The sequence below is a fragment of the Trachinotus anak genome, unplaced genomic scaffold (assembly GCF_046630095.1).
Source record: "Trachinotus anak isolate AG129_WGS33_773 ecotype Australia unplaced genomic scaffold, CSIRO_AGI_Tana_v1 ptg000018l, whole genome shotgun sequence".
NCBI lineage: Eukaryota > Metazoa > Chordata > Actinopteri > Carangiformes > Carangidae > Trachinotus > Trachinotus anak.
The window spans coordinates 17,353,083-17,376,582 of record NW_027273869.1 but is presented as its reverse complement, the minus strand read 5'-3'; the positions used below and the strand labels follow the sequence as shown (position 1 = coordinate 17,376,582).

Sequence of the window (23,500 nt, the reverse complement as noted above, 5' to 3'; positions counted from 1 at the left end):
CTTGGAAAATGGGTTAAAATAAACAGTCTTCTTTGCGGTGGGCTATAGCACAAAATTTGGTTTCAATCTGACAGCAAATAATAACAGTACCAGCATCATCAATATCAATACTCATCATTGATACTTTTTTATTGTTAAAACCAGCTAATGTACTATGATATAAGGGAGAGAAATATATAATTATTTATGAGATGAATGCATTCATATATTTTAATTACCACCAAATGATTTGCCAAATATGAATTACTTTTTTTGGTATAGATTTTATAGATGCTAGTATTGATACCTAGTATTGATATTGCCACCAACCCCCTATTTGAAACACAAACTTAGCAACTTGGAAACAGGGTTAAAATAAATTATCTTCTTTATCCAGCCCACAGAATATTCCTTACTCCAGCTAGATAGCATCTTTGGGCAATCTGGAACCGTTAAAGACAGAAATACATCAAAGGCCTGCACAGGTTTGAAAGCTTGAACTGTATTTTTCTTTTAGAAATAAAAGATACCCAAGGTTGATTTGAGTCAAATGAAACCATCAATGAAAAACTGAGGTTAAATGTCATGTGTCTGCTAAAAAGTGTCACAAATCTTGCTTTCTAATAGATTATATTGACTTTAATCCCTTCTCTTGGCCACATCTGTGCCTCAAGCTGGATGTTGTGCTGCAGCTGCAACATTTTTTCACACTTAGAGGTTGTTGTTTCTCTGGGCCATGGTATGACTGAATATACTGGGGATTTTTCCACTTTCTATAATTTATTCATTTGTATTTGCCTGACTGGACTGCATTTGAAGCCCAGTGACAAGCTGCAGCTTTGTGGTAACTTTTCAAGTATGCATGCTTTCAGTATGGTTGGACTGGTTATACAGGAAATCAACTTTAAATTAGGTCTCTTTAAAGTGCTGTGGAGGGTTTATTTTATGTGAACACAGCTACTAATATGATTTGATATAGTAATTTTCCTTCCTCTGCCAATGTAAGCATTGCATTACATTTACTGTATATGAACACCACTTAAACTCCAGTTATGTTTTGATCTCATGTTTAGATTTGCCACTGTTCACCCTCCAATAGTGAAAACAAAACTTGGCCAGGCTGCTCTCAGTCACATTGGTATTTTCATTCACACTTACTTCATTATTGATTGAAACGGTACATTCCTCATTTTCAACAGTCGAGACACAAACAGAGTACACAGAGAATTTTAAGTGCTTCGGGACATCACAAAGTTTATGATTAGTTTTGTGGGCACACACACTATGTTTTCATGATTCTTCATTTACATCATTTCTTAGGTTTATCTTCTTTCTTGTGTAGTTGTTCCTTTAATTAATTGGCATAGAAACAACTGGATGGCTATTGTGTAATTGCACAGGAAAAATGTACTCCATTGTGTTGATACATGTGGTCTATGTGAAACATTTGTCCGGGCCAGAGCCTCCTCATGTGTCAGTCCAGGGTGGATCCTCATCAGGGATTGAAGAGATGCACAAGTGCAGTGTAACTCAGTGCTTCAATGAAGACACTTTGTAGAGAGTCTGTAAAGCATAGTTTACCTTCATATCTGATGTTTCATCTTTTTTTTTTTTAATCATGTGTCAATTATGGTCAAGAAGGACCTGCATAGGCCACTGCAAAGGGCTTGATACTGATACTCCTGTGTCCCAAACTCCTCAGCTTTACAGATCCGACACAGTTGAAACACTAAACAAACAAACCAACTCGTAAACTAGTTGTTCAATGTTTGTCTGTAATGGCTTGTGAATTTAACAATGACCTGTTTGTCAGGGTTAACTTTACATTTCTAGAACCTTCTGTCTACTTTAAGTAAGAAATGGGTTATTTTCTTGATATGCAGGAGGCAACACGGTGTAACCCTAGAATGATTTTTCACATCATGTAACAACTGTGTGTTCCTGGCATTAGTGCAGGAGCAATCAGATGTTCATCGACTCCCCGTGGCGCCGGCTGCACTACTGCGGTTGAGGTTGCGGCTGAGCTGAGGGAAGTGTACGGTGGGTGTTCTGGATGTTGGACCATACAGGCCGAGGTTTCTGGCTGCAACCGATTTCCTGGGCTGCTTCACGCAAGGGAAAGGGGAGAAGACTTGCTGCTTGGGAGTGGAGGTGGCGCAGGAGAACGCTGGGGTTGATGGAGAGGTGGGGATGTGGGATTTGGAAGAGGAGGAGACAGAGGAGAGGGAGGGAGTGGAAGGGCAGGATGTTTTGTAAAAGGTGGAGGAGGCAGGAAGAGAGAGAGCAGATAAGCCATTGGCTGATGAAGAGGATGGGAGGTGGGATGTGAAGTTTGGTGTTGGGGTGGAGGGAGGTGTAGGAGAAGATGAGCAGGATGGACCAAGAGAAGCCAACGTTGGGACTGGGGAGGGGGATGGACTCGGGGTGGAAGGGGAGGAAGAAGGGATGCCGGAGTTAGAGGAAGGGTGAGGTGGAGGTAAAGCGATGGAGGGAAACTGTCTGTCAGAGGCGGTGCTTCTTTCTGAACCTGAGGAGTTGGACTCTTTGTGTCTGTTTGAGGACGGTGGAGGAGGAAGAAGAGGAACTTGGGGTGCAGGCTTAGACTCTGGGAGTGTGGGTTGTGTAGTTGAGTTCGCAGTGATGGGGAAGGTCAGGTTTGACTCGTCCTCTAGATCCAGGGAGTCCAGCTGCACCACCACCTCTGCAACCTCTGCTTGTTTTGTCTCATCTACACCCTGTGGAGCCTCTTCACTTACAGACCCTCTGACAGAGGGATCCGGAGATGGAGAAACAGAGGCGTCACTCCCATCTTTCTGCTCCTCATCATCTCTCTTGTTTTCCTCAATCTTCCTCTCCTCTTCACCCTCTAATCTCACTGATCCTTCCTCCTTCTCCTCCTCCTCATCCTCATCCTCATCTTCCCTTTCCTCTGAATCTCCAAAGCCCAGCTGTGCTCGAGCCCTGGCTATATTCCTCCGATGAACCCGGACATGAGCACGCCAAGGTGACCCAGCGCCTCCTCCAGAGCTCCCTGGAGATCCAGTGCTGTTTGAGGGCAGCGAGCCACAGCGCTGCCTGGTCGGGGAGCACTGACTCTGGGACAGAAAAACAGGTCGAGGCCCCGGGAGCATGGACGTGCTAGTGGAGCCCCGGGGACTTCCGCGTGGTTTCCGACCCAGAAGAAGGTGGTTGATCACAGAGCTGGAGGGGTTGAGCTGGGAGGCCAGGACACGGGTGGCTGGGCACTTGTCTGGATGGAGGGTGAGAACATTGTCAGAACAATGAGGTTAGAAAAAATAAGTTACTTGAGAAAGTAGTTTCATGAGTGTATGTGAAATAGTGAAATTAATTTTTGACCCTTAGAATTTATTAAATTTAGACGCCCTATATTATAGATTTGTTTCAAATTGAGGTCACGGAGACTCGGTAACACTCAGACAACAACACTGTGTTAAAAACAGTACTGCTGATACTGTGGTTAAGAAGATACTGTAAGGTGCATCATCTAAATGCAAAACTGATGTAAGTATAACCATTTAAAGACTGGTTTCCACATGAAAACCCCTGTTCTGAAGGTTCTGAAACTACGGATTGTTTTCTACATTAATTGCTCTTTGATTAATTTATTTACAACTATAGATATTTAAAAAATTCTCACGTCCTCCAAAATGAAGCCTTAAAATAAGGTTGGTTGTCTGATTATAGATCTATATCTTACTTTAATTATAAATGCAAAATTAATACTTTGCCATTGATTAATATTCAGCTGATTTAATTGATTAATATTATGTTCACTGACTAATTCAATACTTGCTTTAACAGATCCTGCAGGTACGACAGCTGACACTAGGGGGCGTCCTCAGTGTTTGGTTTTAACCTCTGAAGGATTTATGCATCAATCCTCTTACTGATCAACAGTGTTTGGATTACTAGTCAAGTAGATAATCATTTCTCTCTACAAAAATTCAATATTATGTAATATGTACAGTAGTGTACAGTATTTCGGCTTTTTCCTAATGACAGTAAGCCATGTTAATGCAAACAAGACTTTATAAAAGCTGATTGCGGAGTGTTTATGTGGTGAAAAGAGATGAGTGTATGTACAGATGTTTGTATGCAGAAGGGGAATAACATCAAAATTCACTGTAATACTGTTACACAAGCCTCAGAAATCATATAGTAAGTGATGGGAGAAGCTGCAACACGCAGTTAGAGTTTGTTAGTAACAGGAGTTGGAGAAAACCTCCAACATGCAGACGAAGAAACATGAATCGATTGAAAAATTAAGTATAACTGGAGACACGTGTCACTATTGAAGATATTCTGAATGTTCTATCTGTAAATAAAACATAATCATTATTAAAACTGGGATATGATTAAATATGTAGCTGGTTTAATACCTTTTAGGATGTAGACAGTAGCTAACATCGTATAAACACAGCTGTGATTTTCGGGTATTTTAACTGATTTATCTGATGCACTTATCTTATGTGTAGCAGTGACAAGTGTCTCAAAATAAATATTTAGAACAAGCTGGTTTATTGTCTTTAAATTGTGTATTTACCAGCTACAAACAGAACAAAACCATCACCAGTTGTTGCAGCTGCGGTAACATACCAAACATACCAAACAATTTGCTTCTTTTTAAAAACGGAACAAAGTGAAGCAGAGTTTAGCACCAGTTTCAAAATGCTCTCAAAATGTCAGTCAGAGGCTACAGCTCCTCTCATGACAACTGCCAAAGAAAGCCAGTGTTTCTAAGCATTTTCATGCTTTGCTCCAAATTTAAATTTGTTCTGTTTTCTCAACACCGCAGCCACATTTGCTATTTTTATAAAATTGATCCATACACGTATGCACCCTGCAGCATTTTGAGAGCATGAGATGTTTTCAAGCCAGAACAACCATAACCTGATTTTGTAAATTCAGTCAGGCAGTGTTTACAGTTATACAACCTGGAAAAGAGTCAATATTTTTTAAGCCAGCGGTTCCTGCACCAGATTTCCAATGTTGTTTTGTTTCCCCAGAGGGTTATCAAGGGAATACTCTCAAAGGTTCAGATAAGGATGAAAGAGTTTGTTCTTTTTCATAAAACATCAAATACAACTGTTTAAATCTCAACACTGAATTAAGCTGTGCAATGTTAGTGATGTTTTTATATCAAATATTCCTGGTTACAAAACATGTCTTTCATTGCCACAGAGTTTGATTAGTCAATTTATTCCAAAAACAGAGCAAACATTGGAAATCTGCCTTGGAAACCAATGGTAGACGTTCAGTGACTAACTCCACTTCCCTTCTTAAATCACTTGATTGCTTTTCAAACACCGATTAATCATTAGAGACCCTGAAATCAGCCCCAGAACACCCAGTTAAAGATGGTTTGACACCAGTACCCTCAGTCTGGTGGTCGGTACTGTTGCCTTGTTTGTTGGGAGGCTCTTGAAGAAGTCCTGGACTTGTGGCCACTTCAGGTCCAAGTCCTACAAGTCACACATCAACATCAAACCACTGTCTGTTGTGTGTGTTTCCACCGTTCTACCCCTACAGGCAGGACCTCATCTTTACACCTATTTATTATTATCTAATGATATTCACACTTTTAAATTGTAAAACAGAAATGTATATAATGTAATGATGATGCCGATGCAGTGATAGTTTAAAAATGATAAAAACAAAATAAAAACAGTGCAAAGTGAGGCTCATGGATAAAGTCAGGATTGCCTTTATGCTTTGCCCCTCACCTGTGCGTATGTAGAGTTGCATAGCCTGTTGCTGCTGCCGCCTCTTGATGCGTGCATACTGCTTCTTCAGGGCGTAGATGTCGGTGCTCATTCTCTCCATCATCATGCTGTTGATGGCGGCTTGATGCTCCGCCCTGGCACCCCCTCCTCCTCCTCCTCCACCTGCCCCTCCGGCTCCCACCGCTCCTGGGCTCAGCTCTGCGATGTTTCCCTGCTCCGCTCGCTGGTCTGGGGGTAGAAAAAGGAAGAAGAAACACTGATCGGGTTTGTCCCAACATTAAAGGTCCCATATTGTACTTTTTTGATTATAAAGCAGGTCTTGGTTCTATATTAATACTGTGAAAGTGTCAAAGCCTCAGTCCACAGAGAAATGCACACAACACTTCAAATTAAACACAGGGAAAGTGTAAAATATGGGACCTTTAACCTCTTTTTCTGGTTTCCTCATGTTTTTACTCAACAATAACCGACATTTATTTTCTACTTGTTTTGATTTGTTTCATGACTGTGATGATTGCTTTGAGAATCTGAGAAACTTAACAGATTAAGGTCAAAGGCTTTGGTTCAAAAAGGGGAGAAAAGATTCCAGCAAAATACATGAATCAGACATAATCCAATGTGCCTTTTTTTAGGTCTTTTAAAGCTCCTTTTCTTACTTATTTGCTCATCCAGTGTTGCTTTAATCAAGATCAGTCGACCACTCAGGACACAAAACTAAGTATGAGGAAGAAAAAAGCCTTTTGATGCTAAATGACCAAATGTTTCTTGAAATACATACTGTACATGACAGAGACTGCGTTGGAGACCACAGACTGTTTACATGTCAGTCTTTCAAAGACTTTGTCTCTGAGTGAAACCACCCTACCAAACTGAGTCACTGCTTTCTGTTTTGTTTTGCCGCAAGAACAACGGCAACAAAATTTGAAGACAAGGTTAAAGTGCATTTTATAATAATAATAATAATAATAATAGTAGTAAAAAGAGTAAAACAGCACAAATAAAAAAGAGATCATATAGAAGGATCTGACAATAAGTGAAGAGAGAGAATACAATATCTAAGAACAATAATTAGGAACAAAACAATATCAATAAAACCAAACATTACCTGGGCTGAGACAAAGAAATACATTTTAAGAAGGGATTTAAAGAAGTTAATGAGTCTGAGGAGAGTTTGAAAGTGTGGGGGCTCTAATAGCAAAAGCTTGGTCACTCTTAGTCACAAACCTTTTTGTTGAGGTATGTTTGAAATTCACCTTCCTGCATTTCTCTTTGTTTTCTCTTGAGCTTCACTGAAAAAGGTCTGTATCACTTTTCAGCGGCTCTTCCTGCTTTTGTGCTGCAAAGACTAAAATTTAAAAAAACTGCAGCACACAATGTAAAAGTCACTGTAGAGTACTGTGACAGTCTAGTTTACTGTGGTTATCCTGCTCTCTCACAGTGACTGTGGTGATGAGTTATTGATTACACATAGCTCTTAAGTTTCCCTCTTGAACCAGGTCAACTCTGTTGTGCTGAGATTTAGTTCTGAGGTTAAATGAAGCTCTCAGTCCAGAAATCTCTCAGCTTCAGATCTTAGCCAATGTTTATAACCAAATCCCTCAGGCGGTTTGCCTTTTTTTCATGTTAGTCAGAGTCGCTGAAGGAGGAGGAAGTAGGGATTTGTCTGGAGGAAATAGATCAGAGACGGTTTGTACTTGGAGTCAAATCGGGGGCAGAACATGAGGATTTGGGGCAACAGGCAGCCTCAGACCACTTGTCTGCCCACCCTGATAGCCTCTCCCTGGGTTAACATTTAAATCCTCTGTGTGTCATTTCTTGTGTCTGCTGCACTGACCTTTCAGATGTTTCTGGTATCTCTGCAGCTCAGGGGCCAGTAGGCCGCCAAGGGGCCCCAGACAACCGAGTGCAGTCACCATAGAGTCTTCATCGTCCATGTCGGCGTCGTCGTCGCTCTCCCAGCTGCCCAGACCGCCACTGGAACAAGATAATAACATCTTCACCACCACCACCACCACCACTGCAGCACAATGCAGGAGGAAACTGTGTGTTTCCTCCTGTGGAAATAAACCGAACCAGACAAGGATGTGATGCTTCCAGCAACTGTGTTGTCTCATTTAAGGAAGATCAAAAAGGTGAATTTGATTCACAGATGTTAAATAGGTTAGAACGCTGTTTTCTGTCCATGTATCACACAGTTGTCTCAGTTGTTCAGGAGGTTGAAATATGGCTTTCCAGTATTTCTCTAAATTTGTCTCTGAAGCATATGAACAAGTTATTTCATTATTTTCAATGACTGCTCTTTTCTATCACAGCTCTATGTTAACTGACTGAATTAATTAACAGGGCATCAAGCTGCTGCTGGTGTTTGTGTTCTCTCTCTGTTGGGGATCGAGTCTAATTATCCTCAGGTCTGATTGGGCAAGATCTGGCTGTGCTTGTGTGCCCCCTCAGATTGCATCTCTCTTTTTATTTTAATTAATTTATGCACGTTGATTTAGAGTAGTTTTTTCAAGGGTCTGTTTCAGATTGGATCATGAAAACTGATTTTTTTTCCTATATTATGTTGCTCATAAAATCTTAAGTCATGTTTTGCCTTAAATTTATACTGTGTTGTGTCTCCAAATGGTCTATGGAGGATGAATATGCAGAGTAAGGCTGCAATTACTGTACAATCTGTATCTTGTACAAGCAAGAGAGAAAATGTGGCCTCTATTTTAATATATCTACATTCACAAGGGGTCAGAAAGTCCACAGGACCCCTTCAAGAGCAGTAAGTTGGAGAAATGAAATGCTGAGTACCATGTTCTACTGAAATGTTTATAAAAAACAAACCTTCCATTGGATTTGACTGAGGTAGGGAATGGAGTGATGTTGTAGGTGTATTTCTCTCTCAGCTCAGCCAGTTGAGGGAAAGGAAACACTGCCATGGAGTAAACCTCCTGACAGAAAGAGAGGAGGGGAGGGGGTGAAAAAATGATGTTAACATTACAAATATGAATTTAAAATCATCACATAATTGTTTAATAGACTCGAGCACTTTGGTTCATCCCGTACCTGCATGAGTTCTGCAGGATCGATGAGGTTGTGCTCCAGCATCTCCTGCGTGAGACAACCCATCGTGCTGTAAAACTCATCGGCTGTCTGACAGTACTCGATCCTCCTGATGGGAGACAGAGGGACGGGGGTGGGCAGAGGTTAAAAGACATGAAAATAGAGACAGAAGAGAAAGATAAATAAAGACATCAAGACACAAGGTGCAGTGAGGAATGAGGAGAACAGAGGGAAAGAAATATGCACAATATACATTACCTTGAAATGTCATGATATGACAGTTATAAACTTGATTACATTCTGAAAGTGAACAAAAACTACAAACAAACACTAAATCATTTTTTAAACCTCCACACCAGCTTTGATTTAAGCAGCGGTCCACTTACTCTCCCAGTCTCTCCCAGATGGCGAGGGCAACGCGAAACAGCACCTCTGACCCCTCGAAGAAAACCGAGTCCCAGATCTTCAGCACGGTGGACGCCGGCAGGCAGGTGGCGAACATGGTGAGGAACCACTGCATAGTGAAGACGTTGGTCAGCGGAGGCTCGTAGCTGCCTGAAAGAAGGAGAAACGTGTCCACAGAGACATGAACACACAAAATCCTTTTGCCTCTATGCAGAAAGGCAAAACATGCTCATGACGTAGAGACAGCGGTATTTCCTTAAACATGTGAGAGATTAAAGATCAGATCAGATCTGTACCTCCAGCCTCTCTGTTGGCTGCTTTTTGAAGGTGGTGGAGGTGCTGGGACAGTCTGGGCAGCTTCAGACGCAGCAGGTCTCTGAACACCGCCATGTCCACTGACAGAGGGAGACATTACAGGGTAAAAAGATTAAACATAAATCAAAGTCTTAAATTTGTAGGTCCTGTGGACATTTATTAAACAAACAATAATTAACTGTAAATTTTCGAAGGTGTGTTTTGATCACTGGGTTTTTACACCATCGGACACAGATCTCAACTTTCTCCTAAGTTATTTTCATTATCGATGAATCTGCCAATTATTTTCTTTAATATTCTTTTCATATTCTATTCACTATGATAAAAGACAAAGAAAATCAGAAAATATTCATATTTCAGAAGCTGAATCCAGTACGATTTTGGCATTTTGCCTTAAAAATAATGATTAACACTGTTGCAGATGGACACATTTTTCTGAAAATGGACAAAAAATTCTGTCCTTGTACAAAATAACTTGTAGATTATTTTGGCTGAAGATGTTACAGTTTGTGTAGTATTCACTGTATTCACCTGACAATGCTCGAAGGTTGTTGGCAAAATAACTCTCTGGCAGCACTTTGTCGATCAGATAGATCATCACCTGAATACGGAAGAACAGAAGAGGACAGTTCTGTTACAGCACAGTGACCTTTTATTATTATTCTCAGAGACTCCATTAGGAAGTTTAATCAGTTTAAACCCAAGGACTTTATACAGCGTATAAGCATATAATCATATTTTTCATATTTGTATTCATATTTTCTCAATCTAAGCGTTATTACTGTAACATTATTATTATTACTCTGTGTTTATACCTTAAGTGCATCGCTCTCACTGCCCTCTGTAACTTCCAGTATGAGAGCAGCCAGTACGTTGAAGCCTTGGCAGTAACCCACTGTTTTATTCCAGCGGGCGTACGCCAGCAGCACCCGCTTCAGCACCACCCTGTCCTGCTCCCCCTCCTGGCCACAGTAAGAACTGCAGCCGGTCCTGTGCAGGTCCTGCACATGAGGAGGATGTACGGTGTGAATTATTTTATTACAAGTCAGCGCACTAACTGGGTGAATGCATTTACGACAGAGACAAGAAGACAAACACACTGAAGGAGATGATTGGACTTTGCCCTGTTGATGGAAACAGTTATTACTCTGCTGAATCTGAGTCACTGAGAAATAAAAAAAAAAGAGCTCCAGTGTTTCCATGATGCAGCTGCCGCGCTCTCTGATGCACAGTCATAAGCAAACATCCTCTACTGCTTTTAACAGTCACATCAACTTCTGAGGAACCGACTGTATTTTATTAAAGACATATGCTAACATATACTCAATAAGAAAACATCAGTCACAGCTGTTGAATCTGAAAGATATTTTGGGTCCATATTTGATGGAAGATGAAGATCACTTTTCAAAAAAAAATAATGCATAGGTCAACAGGTTCAGACTGTTGTGAATCTGTAGTTAGAATAAAAACCATTTATTCTTGAACCTCTGTGCCACACAGCAGCCACAAAGACAGTCAGACCAATATTTTAGGATCACAAAAGCCATTGATATTAGTCATCCAATTCAAAATAATAAAAGAGACTAACAAAAAATCATTTCAAGGCTTTTCTTGGTGCTTTCATGGGAATCTTATTGTCTTGCCATATTTGCTGATGAAGAATCAGAGATGTGGTCGTAGTTTTTCACTCTCATAAACAAAAACAAACTAACAAACAATGCTGCTCTTATATGTAATTTCTTTAATTTGCAAAAGTGGTCATCAAATGAAATTTTTTCTGATGTTAATTATTCACTCACTTATCTAAAACTAATTCTTAATTCTAAATGGACGACAGTACTAATACTGTACTCAGGGCTGGGTACTGTTTCAATGTCAATACACATTATGGCACAAATTTTAGTCTCTTCAAACACTCAAATGTGCTCGTCCCAAGTCACCAGCATTATTAAATTTATCAAAAAGAAGTATCAAAATTAGGTATTGAATGAAAAGACGTTTTTCGATCCTTGATATTATCAAAACAATTCAAGAGTCTTTGCTTCACAAGACTTCATGCGGTTTCTGTCTCTGTCAGTTTTCATCTAAATGCTGTGGAGAAACGCTGAGTCAGCACCGTGCTGCTGACTCAGGACACACAAGAACACAAGGGCTCTCAAACTCCCCTGCACTCCTACTGCGCACACACAACCCCAACCCCCAACACGAAAATGCAGTCTGCGTTACCTTGACGATCTGAATGCCGAGGGAGTCGTCATCCGGGTTGCTGCGCTCATTAAAGGCGAAACGAAGCGTCTTCTCCCAGTCGATGGAGATACTGTGGAGGTACTGGTCTGCTAGTGTTAGCCAAACCTGCACAAACACAACAGCAGCAGACACACAATGAACCACACAGTGCTGCAAAGACACCTATAACTTTCAGACTAGAGAAACATTCACTGTCCCCGCTGGGTTATATGTACAAATATTTAAATTGCACTGTTTTTCCTCTCCCTCCAGTGCGTCTGTAAGAGGCCCCTTGTTCGCATTGACTCATTTTGTTTTGCAAGTTCGCGCAAGAGACAAGATTTCATTGTTCTTTTCCTCTGGCAAGATGAAAGTAATCGCTTCCATTTTCTTGCTCGCTCATCCCAAGAGATAAAGCTAAGATGTGTGATGAATAGAGCTGTGTAGACAAAGTGCCTCAGCATATTGTTCTTTTAGACCGTGCTGCGTCTCTCAAGACTGTAAAACCCGGCTCGCAGGTTGACAGTAACAAAGAAAACATACTTTTCTTGTAATAGCACAACTAGGTCATCACTGTCTTTTACTAAATACCCACTGGGTTCAAAACAAACACAAACAGAGGAGAGAAATGCATAAGCTCCTATTTATCAGAAAGTCTTCTTATATGGAAGACATTTCCGGTCTAAACAGACGTAACACCCAACTGGTTGTGGCTCAGAGCTCACGCAGGCATTTACCCAGCATGCAACAATTACAAGGCAGTTAAATTTTGCATTTCAAAATAATCTGCTACTTACGTTTTCATTCCCTGTGAGGCTCACTGAACACAGCAAAGCACTACACTGTCAACAAGATAAAATGACAACTGTTCCAACAAAGCCATATGTCGTACTTCGTTAAAGTTACATACCCTCTTCCTCCATTCCTTTGGTATCCCGGTAGGAAGCCGAGCCACTGCTTTGAGGGCGTCGTACCACTGCAGGGAAGGAAACACCCGTGGTTTTATTTACCTTTTTAATTAACCAGCACACCGAGGCCACGGTTGTATAAGTGTTACATAACAACCATACAATATTAATACATTTCATCTAGTTATGATTAAATGAGCACTTCGGTGCATTGTCACATCACTAAATCACTAAAAGCAGTAACCAAACGGTATCTGACAAGTCGGGGTCTCTGCTGGACCATGTTGTAGCTCACCTGCTGGAATCCATTTTTTCCCAGCGATGGTTCAATGGTGAACTTCAGCCTCGTGTCAACTCCTGGAAACAGACGGAGACATTTGGTCAGACTAGTCCTGAACCAGATCTGGATGAAGATGTTGGAGTTAAATTTGGGGAAATATACACAAAATTATGCACAAAACACTTATGCATTAAACGCACGTGTAGATAGTATATACACTGCACTACTTTATTGAATTTTAATCAGTTTAAGCCGAGTTAATAACCTTCAGTGGTACAAAGGTAAGTGGTAAAGAGCTGTAGGTAAAAAAAGAAAGCTTTCCTGCAGCAGTGGATGTAAATGAAGCCTTGAAAGTTAATGCAAACAATTAATAGATGACTATCAAATCCTCTGTCTGCACAAAGGCAGTTTTACCACAACTGTTACTACACCCTCTGATGCATTATCAGGACAACACTATACTGCAGGAAGTAGGACTGTATGTTGCTGTCAGATTGGTCAGAAACAAAGGAAGCCAGACTGGTTGGTCAGGTGTTCATCCTGCAGCAAGATAATGAGCCACAACATGAGAAGAGCAGAACCAGGAGGAGGCTTCACATGACTGAGGACCAGCACAGACTCCAGACTAAAACCCAATGGAGCTGGTTTCACATGAACTATACAGAAGGTGAAAGCAAAGCAAACTGCTGCAACAGTGTTGGGACAAACCCTTTTTGTTTAGCTTTAGTCACACACATCTTGTAAATAACAACTAGAGATCTCTCAAAACTACACAGCTGCTGAACAGGATTTGGTTACTCTACACAATAAAAGTCCGAAATGAAAAATCCAAACACCGGAAGCTGTGTGCGTTTGATTGGATGATAAAATAAAAGTGTAAGCTGAACCTTCATTAGACGGTATTATAGGAAACACTGTGGTTTTGATATGTTTTATATTTAAAGACTCAGATGAACAGAGTCTGGAGCTGTGAAAAGTCGCTGTCCATTTCCGTGTGGTGCTGAATTCTCGTTTCAATCCTCGCTTCACTGGAAATCTCGTCAAATCCCTTTGCCCATACACAAACTTCTTCTGAGACTATTTAGTCCGCCCCCCCCCCCCAACACGGAAATGAAGTTTTGATCTTTAGTAAAGTGGGAGGAAGGTCCTGACATGTTTCGGCTCTGGGCCAAACTGCGGCCATTTCTCTTCCTCCTCCCCGGGCTGAGTCTCTGGAGGATCGGTCGCTCTCTCTCATGGGGCAGCCGATGAGTAAACTATGAAGAATAAATTTCCCTCCCCATTCTAAAAGGCTGAAATAAAAGATAAAGTGGTTGTCTAACCTGCATGGCCCGCCTCTGCCGTTGCGTCCTGCGCCATTGTGGCCGAGCGCCGCTTTATTCTGCGGGTTCCTCTCGGAGCTTTGGGAGAGGATTAACGCGGAAAACCCTCCTACTTCCCTGTCACAGATTAGTCCCACACCACTGACACAAAACTGTATTTAACTAAGGTCAGCCACACCAGCGCGGTCCAGAGGCCAAGCTCCATTATAATGAGAGGCGGTTTAATTTCTCTGGAGCCGAAATTAACTAATTGAAGCGATTGGATACCGAGGAGAGGAAGGAAGGGAGGAGGAAAGAGGGAGGAAGGAACAATAGAGAAGGAGAGGTGGGAGATAAAAAGGGAGGGAAAAGAAAGGAGACAGATGGATAGCAAGTTTTTGTAAAGGCACATGGCATCACAATAGTTTTAATATTGAAAACAATTGATTTGGGCCTTTTTCCTTAAAAAAAACTACAAATAATTGATATTAATAGACACAGATCCCTCATTGATAGAATCTAAAGTTGCTTCCATCAGGATTACAGCTTTTGTTGGGATGTTGGGAAGTATTTCAATTACTGACCTTTGGAGATAGTAACTTAGCATTTGCAGATAAACATTTGAGTGGATGAATATTTTGATGCTGTCAGAGATTTATCAGAATTCAGCAGCTGTGGAAATGTCCAAAGGGTCAAATATCAGTTCAGTTTATCTAAAGCATTTTATAATTATATGTTGATGCACTGGCTGTAGAAATAACCAAACATGAGACCAAATGAAGGTAAAATCATCGCTCATTCATTTCTTTACCAGGTCAAAGGACAGCAGCGGGTGTCTGCCTGGTGGATCTCTAAAGTCTGGGATTCACGTCGTGCTGTGAAAGGTCTACTCTTTCATTTGAACTGTCAAAATGTACAGTAAATGTACAAATGCAGAGACACATCTGAGATATTTCCTGTTGAGCATCAGTGGTGTCCATCCACCAAGAAGTTAAGTTATGACTGACGGTGTCCTCAGTTGTCTGGTTGACAGATTAGACCTATATGAGACCACACCTGAAGCTTATCATGATCTCATGACTTGGTTTTGGGTGGTTATTCAGTCAGTTATAAAAATGCTGGTTCTGAAAATGAGTTCATCTGACACCTTAGAGGGAAAACCAGATCATTGATTTTGTCACAAGATAGCCTACATTCATGAAAATATATATCTATCAGCTTATATAGGGCCCTAATTGTATAAAAAGGTTACTAATGTTGGGGCTTACATCAAAATTACATAGATTGCTTGATATCAATCGTAATAATTCTAATGATCTAAAGTTGCAGCATGAAATAAAACATAGCAAACTGGAATGAAAAAGACAATGAGAGGATAAAGGAACTTCCATGAGAACAGCTGCTGCAGGATGTGCAAATGCCCCCATAAAACCACAGGCTTACATATAATCCACACTGTTGCAGCCTACTACAGTTTCCATATTGTTTCAAAGCTAATGATAAGCTGTGTGATGCGGTGCCTGTCTGAGGGGTCACCTGGCTCCAAGGTGCAGAGCAGCCGGGGTGCGCTCCTGGATATCCCGTTCCGTTTCTTCAGGACGTTGCTGATGATGTTACCGACCCCTCCCGATCCCTGCTGCCGCTGCTTGACGCCCGCCCTCGGCCTCCTGCCGGCGGCGGGGAGCCGCTCCTGCCTCATCGGGAATCGAACAGTTCAATCCGCGAAATCAGCTCATCGCTTCGTCCCGCTTCATTCAGTCTCTCTTCACGCCTTCATCCACGAATGGAGAAACCATCCCGATGTCCGGAGCCGCAGCTGCTCCCTCCGACACGTTCAAAAATTAATCGATCAAGCTGATGTTTTAAATCTCTTCCGGTGATGGTTTGTGTCTCCGACTCATCTCCAAAGACACGACAGACCCATCAGTTCATCATTCACGGTGCAGTAACGCAAAGGAAGCCATGTTCACGCAGCTCAGAGGTCTGAATAAAATATGGTTGGAGGAGGTTGGAGGAGGGAGTCACCGTTTCTGCTGCTGCTGCTGCTGCTTTTTGGTCAGTAAACGCTGCTGATGCTGCACACCTCCTCATCCTCCTCCGGCTCAGCGTCACCGGGAGGAGGCGCAAGGATGGAGGGATGCGGTAGGATGGAGAGACACGTAGGGAGGAGATAGAGGAGGATGAGGTAATGGTGGAGGAGAGCAAGAAGAAAGAGGAGGGAGGAAGGATGGATTTTTGTTTCCTTAACCCACTTAGTGGTTGGCCGGCTAATACACCTATCACAGCTTGTAGTGAACACAGAGGATGGAAAATCAAACTGATCTAAATACAGCAAAGACCTGCAGCCAAATGAAAATAACAACAGATATCCAAGATCTGTTCATCTACAGTCAAAACCAAAACATTTTAAATTCACCATGACATGAAACAGAGAAAAGCAGCAAATCCTCACATCCAAAAAACGTAAAGTAAGAAGTAAACGTTTGCTTGATGAAATTCTTTAATGATTAATGATTGATCAAAATTGTTTCCAGTTGATCAACCAATCAATTGACTGCAGCTCAACTCTTCCCACAAATTACACGGATGTAAAAATCAATCATCACTCATTAGTTTCCCTGTTTATCCAAAGGAGAAGAAGGCTAGAAATTATTAGGACTGCAACTAACGATTCTTTTCTTTATCAATTAATCCGTCAATTACTGTCTCAATTAATCATTTTGACTATTAAAGTTAAGAAAATACAGCAAAAATGCCCAAGGACATGTCCTTAACTATCTTTGTTTTGTCAGACCAACAGTCCACAACTGAAATATATTCAGTTTAGAATCATATATGACGACGTCCAGCAGCAAATGTTCACGTTTTAAACAGTGGAACCAGAGAATCTTTGGTATTTATGTTTAAAAAAATGAATGCAGTGATCATCTAAAATAGCTGATAATCAATTAAAGGAGCTGTTTGTGAGTTTTGCTATTGAAACATAGCCAGTGTTAGCATTAATAGCTGTTTAAGTACCAGTCTTAGCCATCATAGCGAGAGGTCAAGATCATGAGATCAAACCGTGTCTGGTGATGAACAGGAGCTTGCATGTCGAACATCTCTTAGAATAAGAGCACTGCTCATTCTAATGATAAAATTAAAGTAATAGATCAAATCTTAAACTCTATGTGCCTTACAGTAGAATCACAGTCATACATCACACTCTAAACTGTTGGCATTAACAAAGCGATGCACCAAAGGTCAAAGGTCTGTTTCATCCATTTTTAGATGCATAGCCTCATTTTGGAATTCAAACTAGAAATCTTTCTTTAAAAACACAGGAAGTACGGCCTCAAACCTTTGAGCTTCAGTATCCAGGAGACACAAATCAACAATCCACTGCAGCAAACACTGATTCTCCTCCTAAACCAATCACCCTGACAAAAAGTGGAAAGCAATCAAAGAAGTGACGTCTGCAATTTAAATCGATGATGCATGACGTTATGATTCAGTTACACAGGTACAGTAAGAGCTTCCTGAGTGGAAAACACATCCAGTCCTAATGACGTTCTGAATCAATATCTGCAAACAGCCTTGATGATGAAAATGAAAAAAAAAAGCCCTGATAATGCATCATAATCAATTAATTTGTCGCTAGATGATTCTGCACACTGACAGTCTATTCATTTATTTTAGCCAATTAGAGACACTTATTTCATAAACTGCCATTTTTCCGTGAAGTTATAATCATGATTTGAAAATACTGACATCACTCAACCATAGGAAGCAGTAAAATATTGATACTGGCAGCAGCTTGATGATCGTAATCAATGATTGATCAATCGTTGTTGAACATGCCCGGTGGTGACTGTTAACATGCAAAAATCATTGTTTAGCCTTTATATTTTTGAACAACAGGCTTGTTTGCTGCACAGTGCTGCATTCATACTGAGTAACTGACAGTAACATGACCAAATGTTGTGTAAAATACTCATTATACTGGAAATAATGGCCCAATCTGGCCATGAATACATGTGTAAATGCATAATAATAATCTAAAAGCACTGAAGTACCCATGTATTATTTCACACCGTACCTCCATGTGAGCCACCAGGCTGCATGTTGAAAGAAAAACACAATTAAAAATAAAAGCAAAATAACAACATGCACATAAATTCCTTTAATTATGCTTTTCTCCATGTAAACCATTAAAATTGAACCACTCTCAGCACCTGTGGAGAGAATCATCTTGTATGAAGAAGCCAAGTTAAATGTTTCAGTAAAGTGAAATAATATTGGCATCGTGGATTGAGTCCTGTTGTTACTCTTCCAAATTCCAGCCAAGTTCCATTTTAGGATTTTGAGTCTATGTTATTCAAAGATGAGGTTTAATCCAAATCACTTTACAGTTCATGTTATTATAAACATCTCTTACATAACAAAACATTCAGTGGAATTATTTTAGGAGCAGCTTCGAAGTTGGAGAGTAGGGAGACTGGGATATGAAAATGAGCACTGAGTTTCCCCTGAGTCTTTAACTTTGGGCCATAAGTCACAGTCTATTATGTAAATTTGAGACAGTAATTTTCATACTACATGTGATATGACAACTAGCACATGAAATGCATTCACCCTGTTGTTCTTTTAGTTACACTTTGAGGTTATTTCTAAATGCGTTTCCTCTGGTTGTTAAGCCTGTGCTCGGTTTGCAGAGAACCTGATCTTATTAAAGATTTGTGGAAAATCACATGAAACTATGAAACTACAACATATGAAGAATATATTTATATTATCAACCCACTTTTCTTTGTTTGTGTTGACACGCACATTTTAATGAAGCTTGTGGTATTACACAACAGCGGATTCCAAAATTGGATTTCAGGGGGAACTAAATTGGATCAGATCAGCAGAAATTTTGTTTGTGATATAAAAATATGAACAGGTCAGACTAGGAACTCTGCAGCTGTCTCTACTTCTATTTGTTCTCAGACAAAACAGAGAGAAAAACCATGATCATAAATGTATTTCTCACTCATAAAATGCTTATATATGGTTGTAAAATTTTCTAAGGAAAGTATGAGCCGATAGCATCAGATTAAAGCCTTTTTCGTGCACATAAATCACTTATTTAAAGTATTTATGGTCATTTCACTACAGCTCCAGGCGAACAGCAGCAACATCATCTACTTCAGACTGGTCTTGTTAAGAAATAAAGCAAAGCAAGAAGTGTATATTCTTACGTCGTTTTTGCGAGACGGCCTGAAGACACGCTGTGATAATGTCGTAGTTCTTCTGCAGCTTGTGACAAAGTCGGTCTCGTCTCTTCAGCTGGCGAATCAGCTTGGCCGACTGCAGGCCTGTACGATACTTCACCTCCTGGATGATTGAACGCAGCTCCTCGGGGGCTGAGAAGGTACACAGAGAGGTACAATCAAAGAAACGTCCAAGTTTAAGCAGGGTTTCCATGGCACTGATGTATATTTTTCACTGAATTTGTTGTTTTTCAAACTTTACATCTGGTGTAAAGAAAATCTGAAACAAGCTGGAATTACTGAAAGACACCAAAACACATTTCCCACTTAGAAATATCACATCAACAAGCTCATAAGCCGCAGCACAGAACTGCATCCCACATTGGTGTGCTCATGGGACCATTTTCTTCCTCTGAAAAATAAATGCAATGATTTACACCTGCAGGATGGTATGTGAAATTGTGAGCAAAGTTTTTAATCTATAAAAGTTACAGTTAAAAAAATAAAACATTGTCACTTCTTCAAGTCTTTAATGTAAAATGCTGTTGATTTTACTTGTGTTAGGTTCATATTTTATGATTTTACAAAATGCAAGTTGCCTGTTTCAGAAACACAACAGAGACAGATACATTTATGTAAATCTGTCCAAAATGTGACGTATTCTAAATAAAGCCACCTGATATAGTTTGGAGGGACATGTGATGTCTGCAGATCACTGAAACATCAGAGTATCACAGTCATTTATCTGTTTTCCAACCTGGAGGCAAAGAGGAAATGAAAACCAGAGCGTCGCCCCACATTAACACACACCCCTCTCTCATTTAGACCTTTCAGGCTGAAGTCAATCTGAAGGTGACGCACATTAGAGTAAACACTAATACCAGTAATAACAGTAATGAAGAAGTAACTTTATACTGATACTGCCATCTGCGTCATCACTAGGCAGATCAAAAACAAATGTTACGTCTCTTCATTTAGCCAATTATCATTTGTCTCCCAGAAATCAATGCAAATAAAACCCATCAGTGACATTTATTACAATTTATTACTCATTTATGTCACGTTACAATGGTCAACCTATTATTATCTTTGTGTAGGCAAATCCCTTTTTCTTTTGTTTGTAACTCATGTTAAAAGCAATGCGTTTAATGGGTATTTGTAATTATTCTTCACATTTTAAAGCCCAAACATTGATTCATTAATAAAAACAAATGATTCATTAATAGTGAATATAGTCACTAGTTGCTGCTTGGACGATATCAACAAAGATCATCTTTTTACCTCTATTTCTACCGTTGAAGTTCACATTACCGCTCCACCACAGGGAGGTCAAAGGTCAGTCACCTCTAGACAACACCCTGGAGCTCGAGGGATCGTCCTGGAGGATATTTTAACTTAAGGACTTGCTCTGTCTTAGATAAATACTACACTGCTGCTGACCGATCCAACATATTTACAGCCTTACCAAACCACACCATTAAGCCGTGTAACTACAAACATCAGAGACAGTGGTCACATGTTCTTGGAGGCGTTATCTGGGCCCTTCCTCTTCCTGAGCGTCGGCCCTCTGCATTGTTTAACTTGACCGAGCCTCACATGTGTGGAGGGCAAACAGTGAACTCGCCGGCCGGCCTGTGTTTACTGAAGGATTCCACTTTACCAGAGGAAACAATGGCAGCGTGGCACTCACACTAACATGCCTTTCAAGACTCTCGAGGCAACGCAAAAAAAACGAGCTGTCAACAGACTAATCATCCTCGATCTCCGTGTGTTTGTGCATGTAAAGGTCCACATACTCTGGCTGCCTTCTTCTCATATCTGATGAGGCACATACTGCTTCTTACAGACTCATTTTTAGTAGTAAATGAAATTCCTCCACAAGAGTAGTCACAGTTATTTAATTATATTTTCTAGGAATGCAACAGCCCCTAATCTGACCTTTACTAAGCAGATCAGATATCAGACAGACACGACCAATGCACATTATACAGTTTTTGTATTTGATTAGTACGGATGTAGATAACTAAAAAAAACAAAACACTGCTTCTTTAGTACAAACAGCTCCTCTGGCCGCCGGATGGCCTTGTTTACCCTGCATGCATCTGTCTGCAGGGTGAACACAGTTTGGGAAAAACCCACCGTGTAAAATATTTTACCTCGGTGCATGGAAACAGGCAAATGTTAAAGTTTAAAATGTTAATTCATCGATTTAAAAATTACAAATCTGTTTCCATGACACTTCATGGGCAGGGACAGCCGTGGATGTGGCATGTAAGAGAAAAGTGGTATATACCAGAACGACACCGACACACCAACAACTTTCTAATCTCTGCAGAATGTAAACAGAACCTAATTTACCTTTAATTAAAAAATAAACATTCATTTTGACAATTATCCTATTTCCTTATCATATTCTACAGCAGGAGGATTCAAAGATGTGGACACTTCTGCTTAACCATAAGGGCAACCAATATAATAAACAAGCAGGACTAACATATCCCCTGAATTCTATTGTTTTTTAATCACAGTGTGCCTCATAATATAATAAACTCTCCTGTACAGTTGTATATCTACAAAAATATGCAATTATTGCCTATAATATAACATCATATCCAAACATGCATGAGGAAATGAGGAGCTGCACTTAGTACTTAAGAAGTTTTTAATATAGCTAATCAATGCCAAGGTAAGGTCATTATTTACTGAGAGTTTTGTTTAGTTTTTATGGCTTTCTCCTCATCTAAATCGATGTACTGCCCTTTGAGGCAAATTAATTATTTAATATGGATGAAACTGACTTGTCTTGGCCTGATGCTAAGAGGAAACAACGCCCCTGCAACCTGTCCACACACCCCTCACCTTTCTGGGCCAGGTAGTTCATCTGATGCCTCCTGGTGTGCTTCTCCTGGAGCTCCTGGAGGAAGCTGGACCCGGAGTTACTGCGGCCCAGGAAGGCATCTGATCCGGACGCCTCGGTGGAGCTGTCCCAGCTGTCCGCATTCCTCCTGCTGCCTCCGCTGCAGGTCTCATACAGCTCCACCAGCAGACAGTCCACTATGGAGGTCCGGGGCGCTTTCAGTCCATCAACCTGGGATTCAGAGTCGCTGTCACCGGCCGTGTTGGCTCTCTGGGTGCCAGGCGGAGCTCCATGCCCGCCGGGGACCGGCTCCTGCTGTCCCGGAGATGATGATGTGTCCTTTGGTGACTCGGCGGGGCTCGTCCACTGGTGAAAGCCGGCGAAGTCATCCTGGAGGGAGGCGGCGGAGCTGACGAAAACGCCGCTCTCGTCCTCGGAGCAGACGCCGCGGTCGCATATGTCAACTTCCAAAAGTTCATTCCCGTTTAATTTCAAGCCCGACGCCATTTCTTCATCGGCGAGGAACTTGGTAAAAATGCGCTCTCCTCTGCTCTGATACTTTCTCTACCTGTGCGCTGTCATTTTTCACAGCCGAGGTGGTGAAGCTTTCCTTGCGCGTCTGGAGAGTCCCTGGCGCACATGCCTCTCCAGAAAGGTACAAACCCGTCTGACAGCTTTTAGTTTCCTCCTTCAGTTCCGGACTCGGTTTTCCTGCACCCCCACCCCCCCTCCAGGATGGAACAATGGACCAGCCCACTCTCCTGAACTTCTCCACGGCTGCAGAACTTTCTTCAGGTGCAGCAGGTGCGTCGAGCTGCAAGCGCTGACCAATCAGAGGAGAGCCGAAAACGTGTCGACCAATCCGCTTTCACCTGGGCGGCAGCTGGTTGAGAGCCATTTGCTTGTGTGACATTCAGGACTATTTCACACAGACACAGTTGTTTATATTCTGGCAGTGGTTTAGTATCGACTTTTTACTTAAGGGTTTATCCTTTTTAGTTCAGACACAAGCCTCGAGTGGAAGAAAATAAAAGCTGATATAATGGGAAATCATATTGTAGTTAACAGGACAATTAAATCATTGAATGACATTGGTTACTACTTGCAATAATATTACTTTTATACATCCTACAATCACAAACTCCACTTCTGCTCTGACATATGCAAAGTAGCCTACACTAAATATTCACAATACATATA

The 23,500-nt window shown here is 41.0% G+C and overlaps 2 protein-coding genes across 6 annotated transcripts in view; both read right to left on the bottom strand.

Annotated features, from left to right (window-relative positions):
• dgki (diacylglycerol kinase, iota) overlaps nt 1-23,500 on the bottom strand; it is a 225,496-nt gene that overhangs the window by 25,167 nt on the left and 176,829 nt on the right. The window lies entirely within an intron of this gene.
• On the bottom strand, nt 1,104-23,109 carry tbc1d30 (TBC1 domain family, member 30). Of its 5 annotated transcripts, XM_071502098.1 has the most exons (15): nt 22,303-23,109; nt 19,432-19,596; nt 12,924-12,985; nt 12,631-12,696; nt 11,721-11,846; nt 10,310-10,495; nt 10,026-10,095; nt 9,476-9,574; nt 9,161-9,329; nt 8,778-8,883; nt 8,556-8,662; nt 7,558-7,697; nt 5,724-5,951; nt 5,376-5,462; nt 1,104-3,229 (listed from the first exon to the last, which is right to left on the bottom strand). In XM_071502098.1, the coding sequence occupies exons 1-15, from the start codon at nt 22,805-22,807 to the stop codon at nt 1,950-1,952; spliced, it is 3,396 nt and encodes a 1,131-aa protein (XP_071358199.1). In that variant the 5' UTR covers nt 22,808-23,109; the 3' UTR covers nt 1,104-1,949. The 5 variants fall into 5 exon arrangements, with proteins under 5 accessions (XP_071358199.1, XP_071358201.1, XP_071358202.1 ...); XM_071502100.1 differs by lacking the exon at nt 5,376-5,462 and having other exon boundaries at nt 22,303-23,108; XM_071502101.1 differs by lacking the exons at nt 19,432-19,596; nt 22,303-23,109 and adding an exon at nt 15,746-18,259.

Coding starts and splice junctions, on each gene's coding strand:
- tbc1d30 (XM_071502098.1), bottom strand. CDS start 22,807: ATGGCGTCGGGCTTGAAATTAAACGGGAATGAACTTTTGGAAGTTGAC. Junction 10,096..10,309: donor GTGAGAGCGATGCACTTAAG/GTATAAACACAG, acceptor TTCCGTATTCAG/GTGATGATCTATCTGATCGA. Junction 5,463..5,723: donor GCAACTCTACATACGCACAG/GTGAGGGGCAAA, acceptor TGTGACTTGTAG/GACTTGGACCTGAAGTGGCC.